Source organism: Xenopus tropicalis, chromosome 1 (genome assembly GCF_000004195.4).
Source record: "Xenopus tropicalis strain Nigerian chromosome 1, UCB_Xtro_10.0, whole genome shotgun sequence".
Lineage (NCBI taxonomy): Eukaryota > Metazoa > Chordata > Amphibia > Anura > Pipidae > Xenopus > Xenopus tropicalis.
This window is the reverse complement of record NC_030677.2, coordinates 12,262,638-12,283,817: the sequence shown is the minus strand read 5'-3', so window position 1 is coordinate 12,283,817 and position 21,180 is coordinate 12,262,638. Positions and strand designations below refer to the sequence as shown.

Genomic DNA, 21,180 nt, shown 5'->3' with positions numbered 1-21,180 from the left:
TATATAGAGAGGATGGGGTGTAGGTATACTCAGTACTGGGGGAGGGATATTAATATTTATATATTAGATATATAGAGAGGATGGGGTGTAGGTATACTCAGTACTGGGGGAGGGATATTAATATTTATATATTAGATATATAGAGAGGATGGGGTGTATGTATACTCAGTACTGGGGGAGGGATATTAATATTTATATATTAGATATATAGAGAGGATGGGGTGTAGGTATACTCAGTACTGGGGGAGGGATATTAATATTTATATATTAGACATATAGAGAGGATGGGGTGTAGGTATACTCAGTACTGGGGGAGGGATATTAATATTTATATATTAGACATATAGAGAGGATGGGGTGTATGTATATTCAGTACTGGGGGAGGGATATTAATATTTATATATTAGACATATAGAGAGGATGGGGTGTATGTATACTCAGTACTGGGGGAGGGATATTAATATTTATATATTAGACATATAGAGAGGATGGGGTGTAGGTATACTCAGTACTGAAGGAGGGATATTAATATTTATATATTAGATATATAGAGAGGATGGGGTGTATGTATACTCAGTACTGGGGGAGGGATATTAATATTTATATATTAGACATATAGAGAGGATGGGGTGTAGGTATACTCAGTACTGGGGGAGGGATATTAATATTTATATATTAGACATATAGAGAGGATGGGGTGTAGGTATACTCAGTACTGGGGGAGGGATATTAATATTTATATATTAGACATATAGAGAGGATGGGGTGTAGGTATACTCAGTACTGAAGGAGGGATATTAATATTTATATATTAGATATATAGAGAGGATGGGGTGTATGTATACTCAGTACTGGGGGAGGGATATTAATATTTATATATTAGACATATAGAGAGGATGGGGTGTAGGTATACTCAGTATTAGACATATAGAGAGGATGGGGTGTAGGTATACTCAGTACTGGGGGAGGGATATTAATATTTATATATTAGACATATAGAGAGGATGGGGTGTAGGTATACTCAGTACTGGGGGAGGGATATTAATATTTATATATTAGACATATAGAGAGGATGGGGTGTAGGTATACTCAGTATTAGACATATAGAGAGGATGGGGTGTAGGTATACTCAGTATTAGACATATAGAGAGGATGGGGTGTAGGTATACTCAGTACTGGGGGAGGGATATTAATGGGGTCGGTAATCTTACAGAGAATAGGAAGTGTTTATAAACATTACTGCCTGAAGTGTTATATTAGACATGTAAGAGGGGGGCATATTATTAATATTGAGGCCCCCCCCTACTACACACAAAGAGGAATTCATGTGGAAGTTGCAGAGCAGCCCATGGGGGGGGGGCACGCCTTTGTGTGTGTTTCTCCCCAGTAACAGTGAGGCGGCTCTCCTGCTTATTTCCCCGCTCACTTCTCACAGCCGCTTCCAAAAATATCCCCTCAGCTCTCACCAGGGGCCGTCCGACTGACATCTCCTACCGTTGTCATGGATACTGTGCGCCTGTCGCTCAGAGCGGGATCCCACCCATCTTATATGCCCTGAGGGGTTCTGCCTCAAGCATTGGCTAGAGCTGGTGCCACTTGAACATCCTCTCTGCTGGGATTGGTTGCAGAGCTAGACCCTCCCGCCGGCGCTTGCGTAGTGAGAAGCCAGTGTTGTTGAGGAGAGCTAGAGGAGTGATGGCGCAGAACGGGCCGGTTGGGCCCGACAGTACCGGGGGTGGGGGGGAACATCATCCTCCTCGGCGTAGGACCAGCTCCTCCGATGGTCCTTATGCTTCGGCTGGGGCTCCCCGGGAGAGACTTAGTTCGAGCTCCCGGCCTAGGCAGCGCCTGGAATCACTGGGGAGGAACAGGCCGCGTAAGTGACAGGTGGGAGGCGGAGACCGGGCCGGGGTGCGGGTTGAGGGATCGGATTTGGGTGATTAGGGTGAGATACTGACTAAATGGGTATGGGCAGCAAGCATTGGGGCTTGGGGAGGGAGGCAGAGGATACCGGTTACCCTGGAGATAAAGGGGTGTGGTTAAGATGTTGAAGGCGGGGCGGTATGGATCTGTCAGGGGGAGGGTCTGAATTCTAGATGTGGGGAAGGATATAGGGCTGTGAGCAGTGTGTGAGGGGAATGGGTTTGGCTTATGGAGAAGGGAATAAGTAACTGGGGGTGTAGGTTGCAGAGGAATGGGGGGCAAGTAGGGTTGAAGTGAGGGAGCTGGGGGTGTAGGTTGCAGAGGAATGGGGGGCAAGTAGGGTTGAAGTGAGGGAGCTGGGGGTGTAGGTTGCAGAGGAATGGGGGGCAGGTAGGGTTGAAGTGAGGGAGCTGGGGGTGTAGGTTGCAGAGGAATAGGGGGCAGGTAGGGTTGAAGTGAGGGAGCTGGGGGTGTAGGTTGCAGAGGAATGGGGGGCAGGTAGGATTGAAGTGAGGGAGCTGGGGGTGTAGGTTGCAGAGGAATGGGGGGGGCAGGTAGGGTTGAAGTGAGGGAGCTGGGGGTGTAGGTTGCAGAGGAATGGGGGGCAGGTAGGGTTGAAGTGAGGGAGCTGGGGGTGTAGGTTGCAGAGGAATAGGGGGCAGGTAGGGTTGAAGTGAGGGAGCTGGGGGTGTAGGTTGCAGAGGAATGGGGGGCAGGTAGGGTTGAAGTGAGGGAGCTGGGGGTGTAGGTTGCAGAGGAATGGGGGGCAGGTAGGGTTGAAGTGAGGGAGCTGGGGGTGTAGGTTGCAGAGGAATAGGGGGCAGGTAGGGTTGAAGTGAGGGAGCTGGGGGTGTAGGTTGCAGAGGAATAGGGGGCAGGTAGGGTTGAAGTGAGGGAGCTGGGGGTGTAGGTTGCAGAGGAATGGGGGGCAGGTAGGGTTGAAGTGAGGGAGCTGGGGGTGTAGGTTGCAGAGGAATAGGGGGCAGGTAGGGTTGAAGTGAGGGAGCTGGGGGTGTAGGTTGCAGAGGAATGGGGGGCAGGTAGGGTTGAAGTGAGGGGAGCTGGGGGTGTAGGTTGCAGAGGAATGGGGGGCAGGTAGGGGTTGAAGTGAGGGAGCTGGGGGTGTAGGTTGCAGAGGAATAGGGGGTAGGTAGGGTTGAAGTGAGGGAGCTGGGGGTGTAGGTTGCAGAGGAATGGGGGGTAGGTAGGGTTGAAGTGAGGGAGCTGGGGGTGTAGGTTGCAGAGGAATGGGGGGCAGGTAGGGTTGAAGTGAGGGAGCTGGGGGTGTACATTGCAGAGGAATGGGGGGGCAGGTAGGGTTGAAGTGAGGGAGCTGGGGGTGTAGGTTGCAGAGGAATGGGGGGCAGGTAGGGTTGAAGTGAGGGAGCTGGGGGTGTAGGTTGCAGAGGAATAGGGGGCAGGTAGGGTTGAAGTGAGGGAGCTGGGGGTGTAGGTTGCAGAGGAATGGGGGGTAGGTAGGGTTGAAGTGAGGGAGCTGGGGGTGTAGGTTGCAGAGGAATGGGGGGCAGGTAGGGTTGAAGTGAGGGAGCTGGGGGTGTACATTGCAGAGGAATGGGGGGGCAGGTAGGGTTGAAGTGAGGGAGCTGGGGGTGTAGGTTGCAGAGGAATGGGGGGCAGGTAGGGTTGAAGTGAGGGAGCTGGGGGTGTAGGTTGCAGAGGAATAGGGGGCAGGTAGGGTTGAAGTGAGGGAGCTGGGGGTGTAGGTTGCAGAGGAATGGGGGGTAGGTAGGGTTGAAGTGAGGGAGCTGGGGGTGTAGGTTGCAGAGGAATGGGGGGCAAGTAGGGTTGAAGTGAGGGAGCTGGGGGTGTAGGTTGCAGAGGAATGGGTGGTAGGTAGGGTTGAAGTGAGGGAGCTGGGGGTGTTGGTTGCAGAGGAATGGGGGGCAGGTAGGGTTGAAGTGAGGGAGTTTGGGGTGTAGGAATGGGGGGCAGGTAGGGTTGAAGTGAGGGAGCTGGGGGTGTAGGTTGCAGAGGAATGGGGGCAGGTAGGGTTGAAGTGAGGGAGCTGGGGGTGTAGGTTGCAGAGGAATGGGGGGCAGGTAGGGTTGAAGTGAGGGAGCTGGGGTGTAGGTTGCAGAGGAATGGGTGGTAGGTAGGGTTGAAGTGAGGGAGCTGGGGGGTGTAGGTTGCGGAGGAATGGGGGGCAAGTAGGGTTGAAGTGAGGGAGCTGGGGGTGTAGGTTGCAGAGGAATGGGTGGTAGGTAGGGTTGAAGTGAGGGAGCTGGGGGTGTAGGTTGCAGAGGAATGGGGGGTAGGTAGGGTTGAAGTGAGGGAGCTGGGGGGGTTGGTTGCAGAGGAATGGGGGGCAGGTAGGGTTGAAGTGAGGGAGTTTGGGGTGTAGGAATGGGGGGCAGGTAGGTTTGAAGTGAGGGAGCTGGGGGTGTAGGTTGTAGAGGAATGGGGGGCAGGTAGGGTTGAAGTGAGGGAGCTGGGGGTGTAGGTTGCAGAGGAATGGGGGGCAGGTAGGGTTGAAGTGAGGGAGCTGGGGGTGTAGGTTGCAGAGGAATGGGGGGGCAGGTAGGGTTGAAGTGAGGGAGCTGGGGGTGTAGGCTGCAGAGGAATGGGGGGGCAGGTAGGGTTGAAGTGAGGGAGCTGGGGGTGTAGGTTGCAGAGGAATGGGGGGCAGGTAGGGTTGAAGTGAGGGAGCTGGGGGTGTAGGTTGCAGAGGAATGGGGGGCAGGTAGGGTTGAAGTGAGGGAGCTGGGGGTGTAGGTTGCAGAGGAATGGGGGGGCAGGTAGGGTTGAAGTGAGGGAGCTGGGGGTGTAGGTTGCAGAGGAATGGGGGCAGGTAGGGTTGAAGTGAGGGAGCTGGGGGTGTAGGTTGCAGAGGAATAGGGGGCAGGTAGGGTTGAAGTGAGGGAGCTGGGGGTGTAGGTTGCAGAGGAATGGGGGGCAGGTAGGGTTGAAGTGAGGGAGCTGGGGGTGTAGGGTTGCAGAGGAATAGGGGGCAGGTAGGGTTGAAGTGAGGGAGCTGGGGGTGTAGGTTGCAGAGGAATGGGGGGCAGGTAGGGTTGAAGTGAGGGAGCTGGGGGTGTAGGTTGCAGAGGAATGGGGGGGGCAGGTAGGGTTGAAGTGAGGGAGCTGGGGGTGTAGGTTGCAGAGGAATGGGGGGGGCAGGTAGGGTTGAAGTGAGGGAGCTGGGGGTGTAGGTTGCAGAGGAATAGGGGGCAGGTAGGGTTGAAGTGAGGGAGCTGGGGGTGTAGGTTGCAGAGGAATGGGGGGCAGGTAGGGTTGAAGTGAGGGAGCTGGGGTGTAGGTTGCAGAGGAATGGGGGGCAGGTAGGGTTGAAGTGAGGGAGCTGGGGGTGTAGGTTGCAGAGGAATGGGGGGTAGGTAGGGTTGAAGTGAGGGAGCTGGGGGTGTAGGTTGCAGAGGAATGGGGGGTAGGTAGGGTTGAAGTGAGGGAGCTGGGGGTGTAGGTTGCAGAGGAATGGGGGGCAGGTAGGGTTGAAGTGAGGGAGCTGGGGGTGTACATTGCAGAGGAATGGGGGGGCAGGTAGGTTGAAGTGAGGGAGCTGGGGGTGTAGGTTGCAGAGGAATGGGGGGCAGGTAGGGTTGAAGTGAGGGAGCTGGGGGTGTAGGTTGCAGAGGAATGGGGGGCAGGTAGGGTTGAAGTGAGGGAGCTGGGGGTGTAGGTTGCAGAGGAATGGGGGGTAGGTAGGGTTGAAGTGAGGGAGCTGGGGGTGTAGGTTGCAGAGGAATGGGGGGCAGGTAGGGTTTAAGTGAGGGAGCTGGGGGTGTACATTGCAGAGGAATGGGGGGGCAGGTAGGGTTGAAGTGAGGGAGCTGGGGGTGTAGGTTGCAGAGGAATGGGGGGCAGGTAGGGTTGAAGTGAGGGAGCTGGGGGTGTAGGTTGCAGAGGAATAGGGGGCAGGTAGGGTTGAAGTGAGGGAGCTGGGGGTGTAGGTTGCAGAGGAATGGGGGGTAGGTAGGGTTGAAGTGAGGGAGCTGGGGGTGTAGGTTGCAGAGGAATGGGGGGCAAGTAGGGTTGAAGTGAGGGAGCTGGGGGTGTAGGTTGCAGAGGAATGGGTGGTAGGTAGGGTTGAAGTGAGGGAGCTGGGGGTGTAGGTTGCAGAGGAATGGGGGGTAGGTAGGGTTGAAGTGAGGGAGCTGGGGGTGTTGGTTGCAGAGGAATGGGGGGCAGGTAGGGTTGAAGTGAGGGAGTTTGGGGTGTAGGAATGGGGGGCAGGTAGGGTTGAAGTGAGGGAGCTGGGGGTGTAGGTTGCAGAGGAATGGGGGGCAGGTAGGGTTGAAGTGAGGGAGCTGGGGGTGTAGGTTGCAGAGGAATGGGGGGCAGGTAGGGTTGAAGTGAGGGAGCTGGGGGTGTAGGTTGCAGAGGAATGGGTGGTAGGTAGGGTTGAAGTGAGGGAGCTGGGGGTGTAGGTTGCGGAGGAATGGGGGGCAAGTAGGGTTGAAGTGAGGGAGCTGGGGGTGTAGGTTGCAGAGGAATGGGTGGTAGGTAGGGTTGAAGTGAGGGAGCTGGGGGTGTAGGTTGCAGAGGAATGGGGGGTAGGTAGGGTTGAAGTGAGGGAGCTGGGGGTGTTGGTTGCAGAGGAATGGGGGGCAGGTAGGGTTGAAGTGAGGGAGTTTGGGGTGTAGGAATGGGGGGCAGGTAGGTTTGAAGTGAGGGAGCTGGGGGTGTAGGTTGTAGAGGAATGGGGGGCAGGTAGGGTTGAAGTGAGGGAGCTGGGGGTGTAGGTTGCAGAGGAATGGGGGGCAGGTAGGGTTGAAGTGAGGGAGCTGGGGGTGTAGGTTGCAGAGGAATGGGGGGGGCAGGTAGGGTTGAAGTGAGGGAGCTGGGGGTGTAGGCTGCAGAGGAATTGGGGGCAGGTAGGGTTGAAGTGAGGGAGCTGGGGGTGTAGGTTGCAGAGGAATGGGGGGCAGGTAGGGTTGAAGTGAGGGAGCTGGGGGTGTAGGTTGCAGAGGAATGGGGGGCAGGTAGGGTTGAAGTGAGGGAGCTGGGGGTGTAGGTTGCAGAGGAATGGGGGGGCAGGTAGGGTTGAAGTGAGGGAGCTGGGGTGTAGGTTGCAGAGGAATGGGGGGCAGGTAGGGTTGAAGTGAGGGAGCTGGGGGTGTAGGTTGCAGAGGAATAGGGGGCAGGTAGGGTTGAAGTGAGGGAGCTGGGGGTGTAGGTTGCAGAGGAATGGGGGGCAGGTAGGGTTGAAGTGAGGGAGCTGGGGGTGTAGGTTGCAGAGGAATAGGGGGCAGGTAGGGTTGAAGTGAGGGAGCTGGGGGTGTAGGTTGCAGAGGAATGGGGGGCAGGTAGGGTTGAAGTGAGGGAGCTGGGGGTTGTTGGTTGCAGAAGAATGGGGGGCAGGTAGGGTTGAAGTGAGGGAACTGGGGTGTAGGTTGCAGAGAAATGGGGGGCAAGTAGGGTTGAAGTGAGGGAACTGGGTGTAGGTTGCAGAGGAATGGGGGGCAGGTAGGGTTGAAGTGAGGGAACTGGGGTGTAGGTTGCAGAGGAATGGGGGGCAGGTAGGGTTGAAGTGAGGGAGCTGGGGGTGTAGGTTGCAGAGGAATGGGGGGCAGGTAGGGTTGAAGTGAGGGAGCTGGGGGTGTAGGTTGCAGAAGAATGGGGGGCAGGTAGGGTTGAAGTGAGGGAACTGGGGTGTAGGTTGCAGAGAAATGGGGGGCAAGTAGGGTTGAAGTGAGGGAACTGGGGTGTAGGTTGCAGAGGAATGGGCGGGGGGGCAGGTAGGGTTGAAGTGAGGGAACTGGGGTGTAGGTTGCAGAAGAATGGGGGGCAGGTAGGGTTGAAGTGAGGGAGCTGGGGGTGTTGGTTGCAGAGGAATAGGGGGCAGGTAGGGTTGAAGTGAGGGAGCTGGGGGTGTAGGTTGCAGAGGAATAGGGGGCAGGTAGGGTTGAAGTGAGGGAGCTGGGGGTTGTTGGTTGCAGAAGAATGGGGGGCAGGTAGGGTTGAAGTGAGGGAACTGGGGTGTAGGTTGCAGAGAAATGGGGGGCAAGTAGGGTTGAAGTGAGGGAACTGGGGTGTAGGTTGCAGAGGAATGGGGGGCAGGTAGGGTTGAAGTGAGGGAGCTGGGGGTGTAGGTTGCAGAGGAATAGGGGGCAGGTAGGGTTGAAGTGAGGGAGCTGGGGGTGTAGGTTGCAGAGGAATAGGGGGCAGGTAGGGTTGAAGTGAGGGAGCTGGGGGTGTAGGTTGCAGAGGAATGGGGGGCAGGTAGGGTTGAAGTGAGGGAACTGGGGGTGTAGGTTGCAGAGGAATGGGGGGCAGGTAGGGTTGAAGTGAGGGAGCTGGGGGTTGTTGGTTGCAGAGGAATGGGGGGCAGGTAGGGTTGAAGTGAGGGAACTGGGGGTGTACGTTGCAGAAGAATGGGGGGCAGGTAGGGTTGAAGTGAGGGAGCTGGGGGTTGTTGGTTGCAGAGGAATGGGGGGCAGGTAGGGTTGAAGTGAGGGAGCTGGGGGTGTAGGTTGCAGAGGAATAGGGGGCAGGTAGGGTTGAAGTGAGGGAGCTGGGGGTGTAGGTTGCAGAGGAATAGGGGGCAGGTAGGGTTGAAGTGAGGGGAGCTGGGGGTGTAGGTTGCAGAGGAATGGGGGGCAGGTAGGGTTGAAGTGAGGGAGCTGGGGGTTGTTGGTTGCAGAGGAATGGGGGGCAGGTAGGGTTGAAGTGAGGGAACTGGGGGTGTACGTTGCAGAAGAATGGGGGGCAGGTAGGGTTGAAGTGAGGGAGCTGGGGGTTGTTTGGTTGCAGAGGAATGGGGGGCAGGTAGGGTTGAAGTGAGGGAGCTGGGGTGTAGGTTGCAGAGGAATAGGGGGCAGGTAGGGTTGAAGTGAGGGAGCTGGGGGTGTAGGTTGCAGAGGAATAGGGGGCAGGTAGGGTTGAAGTGAGGGAGCTGGGGGTGTAGGTTGCAGAGGAATAGGGGGCAGGTAGGGTTGAAGTGAGGGAACTGGTGATGTACGTTGCAGAGGAATGGGGGGCAGGTAGGGTTGAAGTGAGGGAGCTGGGGGTGTAGGTTGCAGAGGAATAGGGGGCAGGTAGGGTTGAAGTGAGGGAGCTGGGGATGTAGGTTGCAGAGGAATAGGGGGCAGGTAGGGTTGAAGTGAGGGAGCTGGGGGTGTAGGTTGCAGAGGAATGGGGGGCAGGTAGGGTTGAAGTGAGGGAACTGGGGGTGTAGGTTGCAGAGGAATAGGGGGCAGGTAGGGTTGAAGTGAGGGAGCTGGGGGTGTAGGTTGCAGAGGAATGGGGGGCAGGTAGGGTTGAAGTGAGGGAGCTGGGGGTTGTTGGTTGCAGAGGAATGGGGGGCAGGTAGGGTTGAAGTGAGGGAACTGGGGGGTGTACGTTGCAGAAGAATGGGGGGCAGGTAGGGTTGAAGTGAGGGAGCTGGGGGTTGTTGGTTGCAGAGGAATGGGGGGCAGGTAGGGTTGAAGTGAGGGAGCTGGGGGTGTAGGTTGCAGAGGAATGGGGGGCAGGTAGGGTTGAAGTGAGGGAGCTGGGGATGTAGGTTGCAGAGGAATAGGGGGCAGGTAGGGTTGAAGTGAGGGAGCTGGGGGTGTAGGTTGCAGAGGAATAGGGGGCAGGTAGGGTTGAAGTGAGGGAGCTGGGGGTGTAGGCTGCAGAGGAATGGGGGGCAGGTAGGGTTGAAGTGAGGGAGCTGGGGGTGTAGGTTGCAGAGGAAATAGGGGGCAGGTAGGGTTGAAGTGAGGGAGCTGGGGGTGTAGGCTGCAGAGGAATGGGGGGCAGGTAGGGTTGAAGTGAGGGAGCTGGGGGTGTAGGTTGCAGAGGAATAGGGGGCAGGTAGGGTTGAAGTGAGGCAGCTGGGTGTGTAGGTTGCAGAGCAATGGGGGGCAGGTAGGGTTGAAGTGAGGGAGCTGGGGGTTGTTGGTTGCAGAGGAATGGGGGGCAGGTAGGGTTGAAGTGAGGGAACTGGGGGTGTACGTTGCAGAAGAATGGGGGGCAGGTAGGGTTGAAGTGAGGGAGCTGGGGGTTGTTGGTTGCAGAGGAATGGGGGGCAGGTAGGGTTGAAGTGAGGGAGCTGGGGGTGTAGGTTGCAGAGGAATAGGGGGCAGGTAGGGTTGAAGTGAGGGAGCTGGGGGTGTAGGTTGCAGAGGAATAGGGGGCAGGTAGGGTTGAAGTGAGGGAGCTGGGGGTGTAGGTTGCAGAGGAATAGGGGGGCAGGTAGGGTTGAAGTGAGGGAACTGGGGATGTACGTTGCAGAGGAATGGGGGGCAGGTAGGGTTGAAGTGAGGGAGCTGGGGGTGTAGGTTGCAGAGGAATAGGGGGCAGGTAGGGTTGAAGTGAGGGAGCTGGGGGTGTAGGTTGCAGAGGAATAGGGGGCAGGTAGGGTTGAAGTGAGGGAGCTGGGGGTGTAGGTTGCAGAGGAATGGGGGGCAGGTAGGGTTGAAGTGAGGGAACTGGGGGTGTAGGTTGCAGAGGAATAGGGGGCAGGTAGGGTTGAAGTGAGGGAGCTGGGGGTGTAGGTTGCAGAGGAATGGGGGGCAGGTAGGGTTGAAGTGAGGGAGCTGGGGGTTGTTGGTTGCAGAGGAATGGGGGGCAGGTAGGGTTGAAGTGAGGGAACTGGGGGTGTACGTTGCAGAAGAATGGGGGGCAGGTAGGGTTGAAGTGAGGGAGCTGGGGGTTGTTGGTTGCAGAGGAATGGGGGGCAGGTAGGGTTGAAGTGAGGGAGCTGGGGGTGTAGGTTGCAGAGGAATGGGGGGCAGGTAGGGTTGAAGTGAGGGAGCTGGGGATGTAGGTTGCAGAGGAATAGGGGGCAGGTAGGGTTGAAGTGAGGGAGCTGGGGGTGTAGGTTGCAGAGGAATAGGGGGCAGGTAGGGTTGAAGTGAGGGAGCTGGGGGTGTAGGCTGCAGAGGAATGGGGGGCAGGTAGGGTTGAAGTGAGGGAGCTGGGGGTGTAGGTTGCAGAGGAATAGGGGGCAGGTAGGGTTGAAGTGAGGGAGCTGGGGGTGTAGGCTGCAGAGGAATGGGGGGCAGGTAGGGTTGAAGTGAGGGAGCTGGGGGTGTAGGTTGCAGAGGAATAGGGGGCAGGTAGGGTTGAAGTGAGGCAGCTGGGGGTGTAGGTTGCAGAGCAATGGGGGGCAGGTAGGGTTGAAGTGAGGGAGCTGGGGGTTGTTGGTTGCAGAGGAATGGGGGGCAGGTAGGGTTGAAGTGAGGGAGTTGGGGCTGTAGGTTGGAGAGGAGTGGGGGGCAGGTAGGGTTGAAGTGAGGGAGTTGGGGCTGTAGGTTGGAGAGGAGTGGGGAGCAGGTTATGGTTGCAGTGAGTTGGGGAGCTGATGGGTATGATGCAGAGGGTTGGGCAGTAGTTAGGGGGAGTCAGGGAGAGAGCTGAGGAATTGCATACAGAAGGTTGTGGAGGTTGCAGTGAGTGGGGGATCTGAGGGGAGGAAGCAATCAGTAGGGAAGGGCTTAAAGAGGGAGCTGCCATTAGAGCAGCAGTGAAGTTGATAGGGTTAACAATGAGTAAGATATGGGGAAACTCTGGCTGTGTAGTAGACTAATAAGATATCGCAAGTGTATAGGGATAATTAATCCATTTACTGCCCAATACTGGTGGCTTGTGTGCATAATGGGAGGAGACTAATAGGTGGCATTTCTAGGCAGAGGTACAGGGCCTTCTCCAGGAGAATTGGATTGAAGTGCTGATTAGAAGCATTGCCAATGGGAATAGCAGGCTTGACTAGAAGAAAGGGTGCAAGAGAAGAATTGGGCAGTGCTGCCTGGATACTAGATCAGCCCTACGCAGGCGTTAGATCAGCCCTACGCAGGCGTTAGATCAGCCCTACGCAGGCGTTAGATCAGCCCTACGCAGGCGTTAGATCAGCCCTACGCAGGCTGCTAGAGAAACAGCATAGAGGCATCGCTGCTGAGAATAGAGGCAGTAGTGCAGCACAGAGTCAGCGCTGAGCAGCAGGTAGGTGGGTTAGACTACGAGGAGAGAGTAGAGCAGCACATCCGGGCCTGGCAGACTTGATCAGAAATACAGGGCAAGCAGCGCAGTGAGGCAGATGGATAGATAATAAAGGCAGCAATATTTATTGGCCCTGGAAAGTAGAATATGGAAGCAAGGCTTGTCATAGAACCTCTGAGGAAGGGAACCCTGGCTGTGCAAGGTCAGGTATTCTAGACTAAGAGAATGTCTGATCAGTGCAAGTTATAATTACTGGGCGAAATTGACTTTGCATCTATCTAGATATGTCTGTTATCTCACCCGAGAATCCCTATGTCAGACATTAATTAAAGGAATAGTAACACCAAAAAATGAAAGAGCTTTAAAGTAATAAAAATATAATGCACTGTTGCCCTGCACTGGTAAAACTGGTGTGTTTGCTACAGTAACACTACTATAATTTATATAATAAGCTGCTGTGTAGCCCCGGGGGCAGCCATTCAGGCTGGAAAAAAGGAGAAAAGGCACAGGTTACATAGCAGATAACAGATAAGCTCTGTAGAATACAATAGTGTTTTATCTGTTATCTGCTATGTGCCTGTGCATTTTCTCCTTTGAATGGCTGCCCCCATGGCTACATAGCAGCTTATTTATATAAATTATAGTAGACTTTCTGAAGTAAACACACAACTTTTACCAGTGCAGGGCAGCAGCACATTATATTTTAGTTACTTTTATACACTTTCATTTTTTGGTGTTACTGTTCCTTTAAACACTGTACACAGATTCAATGCATTTGTACCATATAGTCGGTTTAGAATATGTACAGAACTGTGCAGTAATGTCCCCCCCTCCCAAAGAACTAATCTGTCTGATCAGCCTTAGCTCTAGTATGGAGTCAAACTACCACCAAATGGTGGGACCATTCCATTCTGGTTGTGTATATGTGCAGCCAGTTTGGAGTCTGGCCAATCATTTTGCAAGGGCACTGGTTTAGATTTCAGGTAACAAGGTATTTGTGACCTGCATTATTACCCCGAATGGCCTGACTAATACCCCCCTTTCTCCATTGTGTGTATTATGGCCTACAATTAAACAGAAGGCCATTATCAAGGGGTACATCTGTGCCCTGGTAATCTGATTACCTTTTCTTCCTCCTACAATTGCTTGCAAGAACCAGGAAGTTGGAAAATAACAACTTAAGTAATTCTGCCTTAATTCCAGCTCTTCCTGAGATTACAGAAATGTATGTTTTTGTGTGTTTTGCTCTTATTAGATGAATGGATCAGGTTCTGGTTCTATAACGTTTATATTTTTTGTCCTAGCCTTTCCTTGGTTTGGCTTGGATATTGGTGGGACACTGGTCAAACTTGTCTATTTTGAACCCAGAGATATCACTGCTGAAGAGGAGCAAGAAGAAGTGGAAAACCTCAAGAGCATTCGGAAATATCTGACTTCCAACGTGGCATACGGGCAAACTGGCATCCGCGATGTCCACCTGGAGCTGAAGGACCTCACAATGCGCGGCCGGAAGGGCAACCTACATTTTATCCGCTTTCCAACCTACGACTTGCCTGTCTTCCTCCAGATGGCTCAGCAGAAGCAGTTCTCAAGTCTCCACACGTCACTGTGTGCCACAGGCGGTGGAGCATATAAATTCGAAGACGACTTCATGACTGTGAGCATGTTATTTAATAACCCGTTAACCCGTACGTACAACTGCCTCACCTCCATTAAAGATCGGGGGTTCAGGTTGGGCCGACTTCTGCTCAACATTTTTGGGTCACGGACAGGTTCGGGTCGAGCACTTGTGCTCACTCTCTCCGCTCATGACTTACTGCTTGGGTTCCAGTTCCCTTATTTATAGGCACGCCGGGCCTATAAATAAAGGGAACCTGCCAGGTCGGGTAGGAATTGGGCTGGGAATGGGCGGGTTAGTGTTGGGTACGGCATCGGCACACAGGGTTAAAATGCATACACTTGCTTTTCTGCACCAAAATCCCTGTGTTCGCTGATCCCATACCTGTCGGGGCAAAAACATTCAAGTACAGAAAGGCATGGGATTGGCATTACTTTATTAGTCACACTGTCCTATTAAGCCAAACACTAAAGGTGGCCATACACTATACGTTCCGTGCGTATGGCAAGGTTGCCAAATAAGCGGATTGGTGCCCACCTAAGGTGGGTGATATCAGAGTAGCCTGATCTTTAAGGGGCCAAACAATCGGATTACAACAACAGGAATAGAAGCTGTCGGAGCAAGGACTGCATCAATGAGCCAATGCAGTCCCCGATCCGATGGGAATATCAAACCTGTTGATCGTCATTTGGCTGATTTTCACACAGATATCGGTCAGGTAGGCACATTGGGGGGGTCCTCATGTATGGGCAGATATTCTACGGAATCGGTCTGAAGGACTCTGATCAGCAGCTTAAATCTGCCCAAGCATGGCCACCTTAATACAGAGAGGGAAGAGCAAAGTGCTGTGGGGGGTGGGGGGAGGAGAAGAGAAGATTTTACTCTTGTGTAATAAGGTCATATTTATAGGTCTGGTTTTAAGGTAGTGAAATAGAGCTGGAGGAAGGAGTGTGATGTGGGATGTTTAGAGAGAAGTGAGGGGTTTGTGCAGAGACAAGTTATAGTTATTAATGTCTGAAACTTATTTAAAGAAATACTGTCATGATGTTTTTGGGGCACTTTTTATTTCTAAATGACACTGTTACACAGCAAATAATTCCCTCTGCCATTTAACCTTTTATTCTTGAACCAACAAATGTATATTGGTGTGTAGGCGCCATCTCAGTGCATTGTGCCTCCTACTCCCATGTAACTGGAGGAGTCCCAAGCCGGACTTGGATTTCTTACTATTGAGTGCTATTCTGATACCTACTGGGAGCTGCTATCTTGCTCCCTTCCCATTGTTCTGCTGATCGGCTGCTGGGGGTGAGGGGGGGGGGATATCACTCCAACTTGCAGCGCAGCAGTAAAGTGTGAGTGAAGTTTATCAGAGCACAGGTCACATGGCTGTGGCACCCTGGGAAATGAAGAATATGGCTAGCCCCATGGGAAAAACAGATTACAATAAAGGATTCTACTGGAGAAGCTCTATTAACTGATGGGTTTTGAAAAAATACATGTTTTCCTGTGACAGTATTCCTTTAAAAATATTTGCTATTAAAAGCAGTATCTGTCTCTTACTATTCCCTCAGCAAATTTGCACCAGTAACCAGTGGCGACCAATCAAATTTTACTTTCATTGATCTACTTACAGCTGGCTGAAAAGACTAATCACTGATTGGTTGCTATGGGTTACTGCCCAGATGCAAATGTACCCAGTGCTGATAAATGGCTCCCATTGTGTCAATTGTGTAGTCAGCTCTCCCTCAAAATTCCAATTCCCACAATCTTTGCATATTTTGCGATTAACAGACATGAAAACCAGAAGAACAGAAGCTTGGAAGGCATTGTTGGAATTGGAATCTTGGCTGAATGGGAGTTGATATCTGTAGTGTTGTTTATGGAGTCAGGCAAGCAGCCAAGGACAAAGGGCAGATTCTGCTCTCCGTGGGCAAGCTAGATAATAAAGGGTTACTGTAACCAGCAGAGGAGATTAAGTATAATATGTGGGAAGTGATTTGAGACGCAGGCTTCCTAACAAAGGTGCTGCTTTTGTTTCAGGTCAGCGGCCTTGAACTCTGGAAACTGGATGAAATCGATTGCCTTATTAAAGGGGTTCTGTTTATAGACTCCGTTGGGTTCAATGGGCAGTCACAATGCTTTTACCTGGAAAATCCTAAAGATCCTGAAAGGTGCCAGAAAATTCCATACAATCTGGAGAACCCATACCCCCTTCTTCTAGTAAATATTGGCTCCGGTGTGAGTATCCTGGCGGTGTATTCCAAGGATAACTACAAGCGGGTCACTGGCACTAGGTAAGTGACCCACAAACGTGTGTGTGTGTGTTGACCATTTACCACTGAGCTTTAAATTAGATATCATTTGGGTATCTTTTAAAGATGCTTTTAGAGATGACACGGACTGGGGTGGATGTATGACTGACTGCACTCTACCGACATTTGATTCCTGCCCTGTAAACACATGAGTCTTCATATCTCAGTCATTAGAACTCTGGAGAGATAGGGCTGTAGGCAGATTTATATGAGTATGGAGGGAGTACTAGAAGGCAGTGTTAAGTTCCCATACACCTTAAGATCCGCTCGATGGCAATGTTGCCAAGCGAGCAGATCTTCTCCCAATATCCCCCACCTAGGGGTGGCCAATATTGGGAGAATCCAGGCTAATTCGATCGTTTGGCCCCAGGGGTCAGGGATCGAATTATTACGGTGGGTATAAGTCGGTCCGCCCGATCTGACTAGATTCTTTAACCTTAATTTCAGGCCAGATATCAGTCGGGCAGGCCCGTTGGAAGTGCCCATACACGGGCCGATTAGCTGCCAAATCAGTCTAAGGGACCCATATTGGCAGCTAATATCGGCCCGTGTATGGGGACCTTTAGGCCTGAGCTGATTGGGGCAGTTAGGGAGAAGGTCCCTACTTTGTATGCAATAAGTGATATTTTTACTGGAGCCCACCTCTGCTTAGCCAAGTAATTTATAATTTGTTAATCTATAAAAACAGAAATGTAATGATTGTTCTCTAGCTGTTTTGTGCTACTCCCAGCATCCTACAGAGAACTGCTAGGGTTGCTGGGATGTTTGACACATTAGCTGGCGTGTCTTAAGGTGACCATACACATTAACATTGGCTCGTTTTGACGACCTTGCCCCACCTAAGGTTGGCGATATCAGGCTTATTTGATCAGTTGGCCCTAGGGCCAAACGATTGAATTACAATGAAGGATATAGGGGCAGATATACCAATGTCCCTGATCCAATGGGAAAATCAAACCTGCCCAACAAACACCTGCCAAATTTGGGACCAGATATTGATCGGGTAGGCAGATAAGCTGTTGAATTGGTCTAAAGGACTCGAAATGGCAGCTTAAATCTGCCATCTTTTTAGGGTTTATGCCCTAACCTAGAAATACTGCCTTTTGCTGTCTGCACTTTTGCAGATATCATGCAGGCAATTTACCATTACAGACATGAGTGGATTAGATCGATTCAGAACAGTCAATACTTATTATATTAAATCATTGATATATGTCTCCCCAAGAGGGCTACAAGATGTTAATATGGCCACAGAACATGTTTCTTAATTGTAATTACATCATTTTGTTTTTTCGTGCAGTCTTGGAGGGGGGACCTTTTTCGGCCTTTGCTGCCTACTAACCGGCTGCTCAACATTTGAAGAAGCTTTGGAAATGGCATCATTAGGAGACAGTACAAAAGTGGATAAACTTGTAAGGGATATTTATGGTGGAGATTACGAGCGCTTTGGTTTGCCTGGCTATGCAGTAGCTTCAAGGTAAGAGCAGGGATATACATTTGTTTCAATCAATAAACCTTTTTTCTTTCTGTTTTCTCTCTCTCTTCTGTAAATTATATCCTTATAAATGGTGCTTAGTGATGCCATCTGTTACAATTGGTCCTTAGTCACATGACTCCATGAAACTTGAGTATTATAATAAAGTTCCCCTTGTAAAATATGAGGATATTAAGTCACCTTGGAATTTCATGATCTGTATAGAACCATGAGGCCTTTGGCGTATGGTCATGGAACGCCTCAGTGACTTGTAATACCCTTATATTTTACAATAGGGGGATACTTTATTTACTATAAAATATCACCATGGCTGTTCATGCTAAATTTTATAGGGGAATACCTGTGCTGCCATAGTTTAATGGCATCTTTCAGTAAAAGAATGTGCTGTGACAATATATAATATACATTTTCCAGTGCTTACAGTTATATCACAATACACCTCTTAGGCATAAGACCAACCAAATCCATTGCTTGTTCCACTTGTTCTATGGCTGTGAGGGTTCTGTTGTGTATTATATAAAGCTTTCTCAGTATTTATTATGAATACAACCTCAATTTTCCATTTTAGTTTTGGAAATATGATGAGCAAAGAGAAAAGAGATTCAGTTTCCAAAGAAGACTTGGCCAGAGCAACGCTGGTTACAATTACAAATAACATTGGCTCCATAGCACGGATGTGTGCTGTCAATGAGGTGAGTGAGGACGTCTGTAACCTGCTCAGTCTCGGAGAATAACTCTTTCCCCAGTGGTTTCTCTGCCGATTCCCCGCTAATTGGGCTCCTTACTGTCCTGTGTATGTGTGCGGTGGCACCAATCAGTCCACCAGTCTCTGCACACATGGAGAGGGTTTGGGACAGAAAATAACTCGTAATGTTATGTTTCATCCGAAGCCCAAAAAGCTACAACTTAGCAAAATGCTTTCAGGTGTGTTTCACCAAGGCAACGTATTAACCTTGCAAGAGCCTTTCTGCAGTGTCCCTGGAATAAAGCGCAGCTAATGCAGGAGAAAGCAGCTAATGGAGTGTGTTACAGGCTGAATTGTGCTCTGTGCTTTCAGCTTCTTTACAGTGCTGCCTTGTAGCATCTATGTCAAGCAGCATTGTACAGGGCTATGAAGGAGCAGAGATCCGTTCGTCTCTTCCTGACTGAGCTGAATGTACTATTTTTATTTCATTCATATTCAAGACGTGAAATGCTCTGTCTTGCCCTACATGACAGTTGCCTTTTAGTTGTTTGCACACATATCTGTTTGCGTGTACCACAGGTTCTGAATAATATGTATAATTGAATCGCTACATGAAGTTCATCACATTTTGGCCCATGGCTGATGCCTGCTAGTGACCAATAAAATACCCCTGGTCTACCCAATCTCATATCGAATCAGTAATCAAGTTTATGGTTTATACCCTCCTGCAGCGATGAAGCCGTTCATTCCCCAGTCACCCCAGCTAGGCAGGGCAGCATAATCATGCTACTTAATGATCTTTATGTCTTACCAGAACATCAACAGGGTGGTGTTTGTGGGCAATTTCCTTCGAATAAATACCATATCCATGAAACTTTTGGCGTACGCCTTGGAGTACTGGTCGAAAGGACAGCTGAAGGCTTTCTTCCTTGAACACGAGGTAATTTATTGTGAATATGACCCTTATCTTTGTTCTCCCATCAGCAACCCAGCCATTGAAACCTTGCTACTTTGCTCTGTGGTCTTAAAGGAATCTTTACATGCATTTAGCTACGTATCGGCTTTAGTATTAAAGGGATACTGTCATGGGAAAATATGTTTTTTTCAAAACTCATCAGTTAATAGAGCTTCTCCAGCAGAATCCTGCATTGTAATCTGTTTTTCCCATGGGGCTAGCCATATTCTTCATTTCCCAGGGTGCCACAGCCATGTGACTTGTGCTCTGATAAACTTCAGTCACACTTTACTGCTGCGCTGCAAGTTGGAGTAATATCCCCTCCCCTCCCCCCCAGCAGCCGATCAGCAGAACAATGGGAAGGGAGCAAGATAGCAGCTCCCAGTAGGTATCAGAATAGCACTCAATAGTAAGAAATCCAAGTCTGGCTTGGGACTCCTCCAGTTACATGGGAGTAGGAGAAACAATAGGTTAGCTGAAAGCAGTTATAATGTGTAGCGCTGGCTGAAAGCTCAGACTCAGGCACAAGGCACTGAGATGGCGCCTACACACCAATATTAAAGCTACAAATACTTTTGTTGGTTCTAGAATACAATTTTAAATTATTTGCTATGTAAACAGAGTCATTTAGGAATAAAAAGTACCCCATAAACATCATGACAGTGTCCCTTTAATCCTACTAACCTATGTGGAAAGCCTATTGATTGTGCAGTTCTTACATTCACAAATGCGTATCCCCTCTCTGTCCTGTCCAACAGTGTATAATGAAATCCCTGTCTGTCTTTGTGTTTTAGGGCTACTTTGGAGCTGTAGGTGCGCTTCTCGAGCTCCTCACTACAATAACATGATGGTCTGGCCGACTGCGGATGGAACAAAGCAGTTACATACACTAAGCTCTGTGGCTGTATATGCTGGGCATAGCAGGAACTGTACATATGGAATATATGATATGTGTAAATATTGAGATTTACAATGCAGTTTTAGTTGCAACATGTATTCGTTTATATAAATAATTTGTAAAGGGTCACAATTATAAGTGTTTCATATTGTCCTTGAAGGAGAACTGTTACAATGATGAAATATGAATCTGTCGTGTAGAATGTTAAAGATATGTCAAGAGCTAAATCATTTGGTAACTACTCCCCCACTGCTGAGCTGAGTCTGAATGCCTTAGACCTCAGTGGATTGTTAGCAGTCAAAACTGTAATTCTCACTGACCAACCACTCTATAGATCGTTATACATGGCCTGCACTTATTCTGCTTATTTTTAAATAACATGCCACTTTTTAAAGGAGAACCAAACCCTAATGCATATGTCTAGAAATGCCATACTTTGTTGCACCAGCCTAAGGTATCCGCATCTCTATAGTAGGAATGATCCAAGACTTCAAAGTTGTTCACAGGAGCTCCCCATCTTGTGTTCTATTAGGAGCACCAGTGGCACTGCACATGCTCAGTTAGGGGTCGTTACAAATTATCAGAAAATAAGGTTTGTCATATACGCTGATGCTACAGGGCTGATTAATAAACTCTGATGCTAGTTGCACTGGTTTCTGAGCTGCCATGTACCAGTAATCTGTACTATTTACCAATCAGCGGATATTATAACATTTATATTCTATACATACAGTATATTGTGCATCGGTCCCTAAGCTCTCAGGTAAGTGACCACAGCTCTGAGCAAGTTCAGTGAATCAGCAGAAAAGAAGATGGGGGGCTGATGGGGGAACAGATCTTCCCTGCTAAAGGGCTGTGGTTGTCTAGGGCTGGTACAGGAGCCCAAAACATAATGTACAACATTTCTGGCCTAATTCTTTAGGTAGGCTTTAGTTCTCCTTTAAAATTGGATGTGTGTGAGCATTCTTAGAGCTGCTCGTTCTACAGGCCATTGCACTGGCTAATGTGCTTCTGGGATGGGTCCTTGGCCAGCTGTAAGGCCACTTTAACTTAGTGGCAGCTTGGGCGTTTAATGCTTTTCTTTACTGTTATGGGATCCAGTAGGATAAGGGTATTCAAGTCTTATACTCATTAATCAAGTAGCACTGCCAGAATAATGCCATTTTAACTTTTGTTTCTCATTCCTTTCAATATTGTATGTTGGCAGGAATAGACCAAACCTGACACTAAAACATCCAGTTTAATATAAAGCAGCACATACGCAGGTAGCAGTTTCTCAGGAAAGAGATCTAGACACTGTATGCACAGTCTATTATAGCCAACCATGTCTCCATAATGTTAAATTACATTTTACATTGTGTTTAATAAACACATTTTTATTTTATTAACCAAAA

General features: G+C 50.4%; 1 protein-coding gene and 1 non-coding gene across 5 annotated transcripts; both read left to right on the top strand.

Moving 5' to 3' along the window:
* Positions 1 to 1,627: 1,627 nt before the first annotated feature.
* Positions 1,628 to 21,180, top strand: pank2 (pantothenate kinase 2). 4 transcript variants are annotated; one of them, XM_031895241.1, is made up of 7 exons: positions 1,628 to 1,876; positions 13,128 to 13,480; positions 15,482 to 15,735; positions 17,054 to 17,230; positions 17,817 to 17,940; positions 18,748 to 18,873; positions 19,683 to 21,180. In XM_031895241.1, exons 1-7 carry the CDS (start codon positions 1,696 to 1,698, stop codon positions 19,734 to 19,736), a joined length of 1,269 nt encoding a protein of 422 aa, XP_031751101.1. In that variant the 5' UTR covers positions 1,628 to 1,695; the 3' UTR covers positions 19,737 to 21,180. The 4 variants fall into 4 exon arrangements, with proteins under 4 accessions (XP_031751101.1, XP_031751103.1, XP_031751102.1 ...); XM_031895243.1 differs by having other exon boundaries at positions 1,667 to 1,876; positions 13,192 to 13,480; XM_031895242.1 differs by having other exon boundaries at positions 1,688 to 1,887; positions 13,192 to 13,480.
* On the top strand, positions 18,292 to 18,374 carry mir103-2 (microRNA mir-103-2). The gene has a single exon (NR_049673.1). It is a non-coding gene; the product is annotated as a microRNA mir-103-2 (primary transcript).

What these genes read in the sequence shown, in the direction of transcription:
- pank2 (XM_031895241.1), top strand. Translation starts at nt 1,696, where the DNA reads ATGGCGCAGAACGGGCCGGTTGGGCCCGACAGTACCGGGGGTGGGGGG. An exon ending in TCGAAGACGACTTCATGACT is followed by an intron (nt 13,481 to 15,481) that starts GTGAGCATGTTA and finishes CTTTTGTTTCAG; the next exon opens with GTCAGCGGCCTTGAACTCTG. An exon ending in AAGCGGGTCACTGGCACTAG is followed by an intron (nt 15,736 to 17,053) that starts GTAAGTGACCCA and finishes TTTTTCGTGCAG; the next exon opens with TCTTGGAGGGGGGACCTTTT.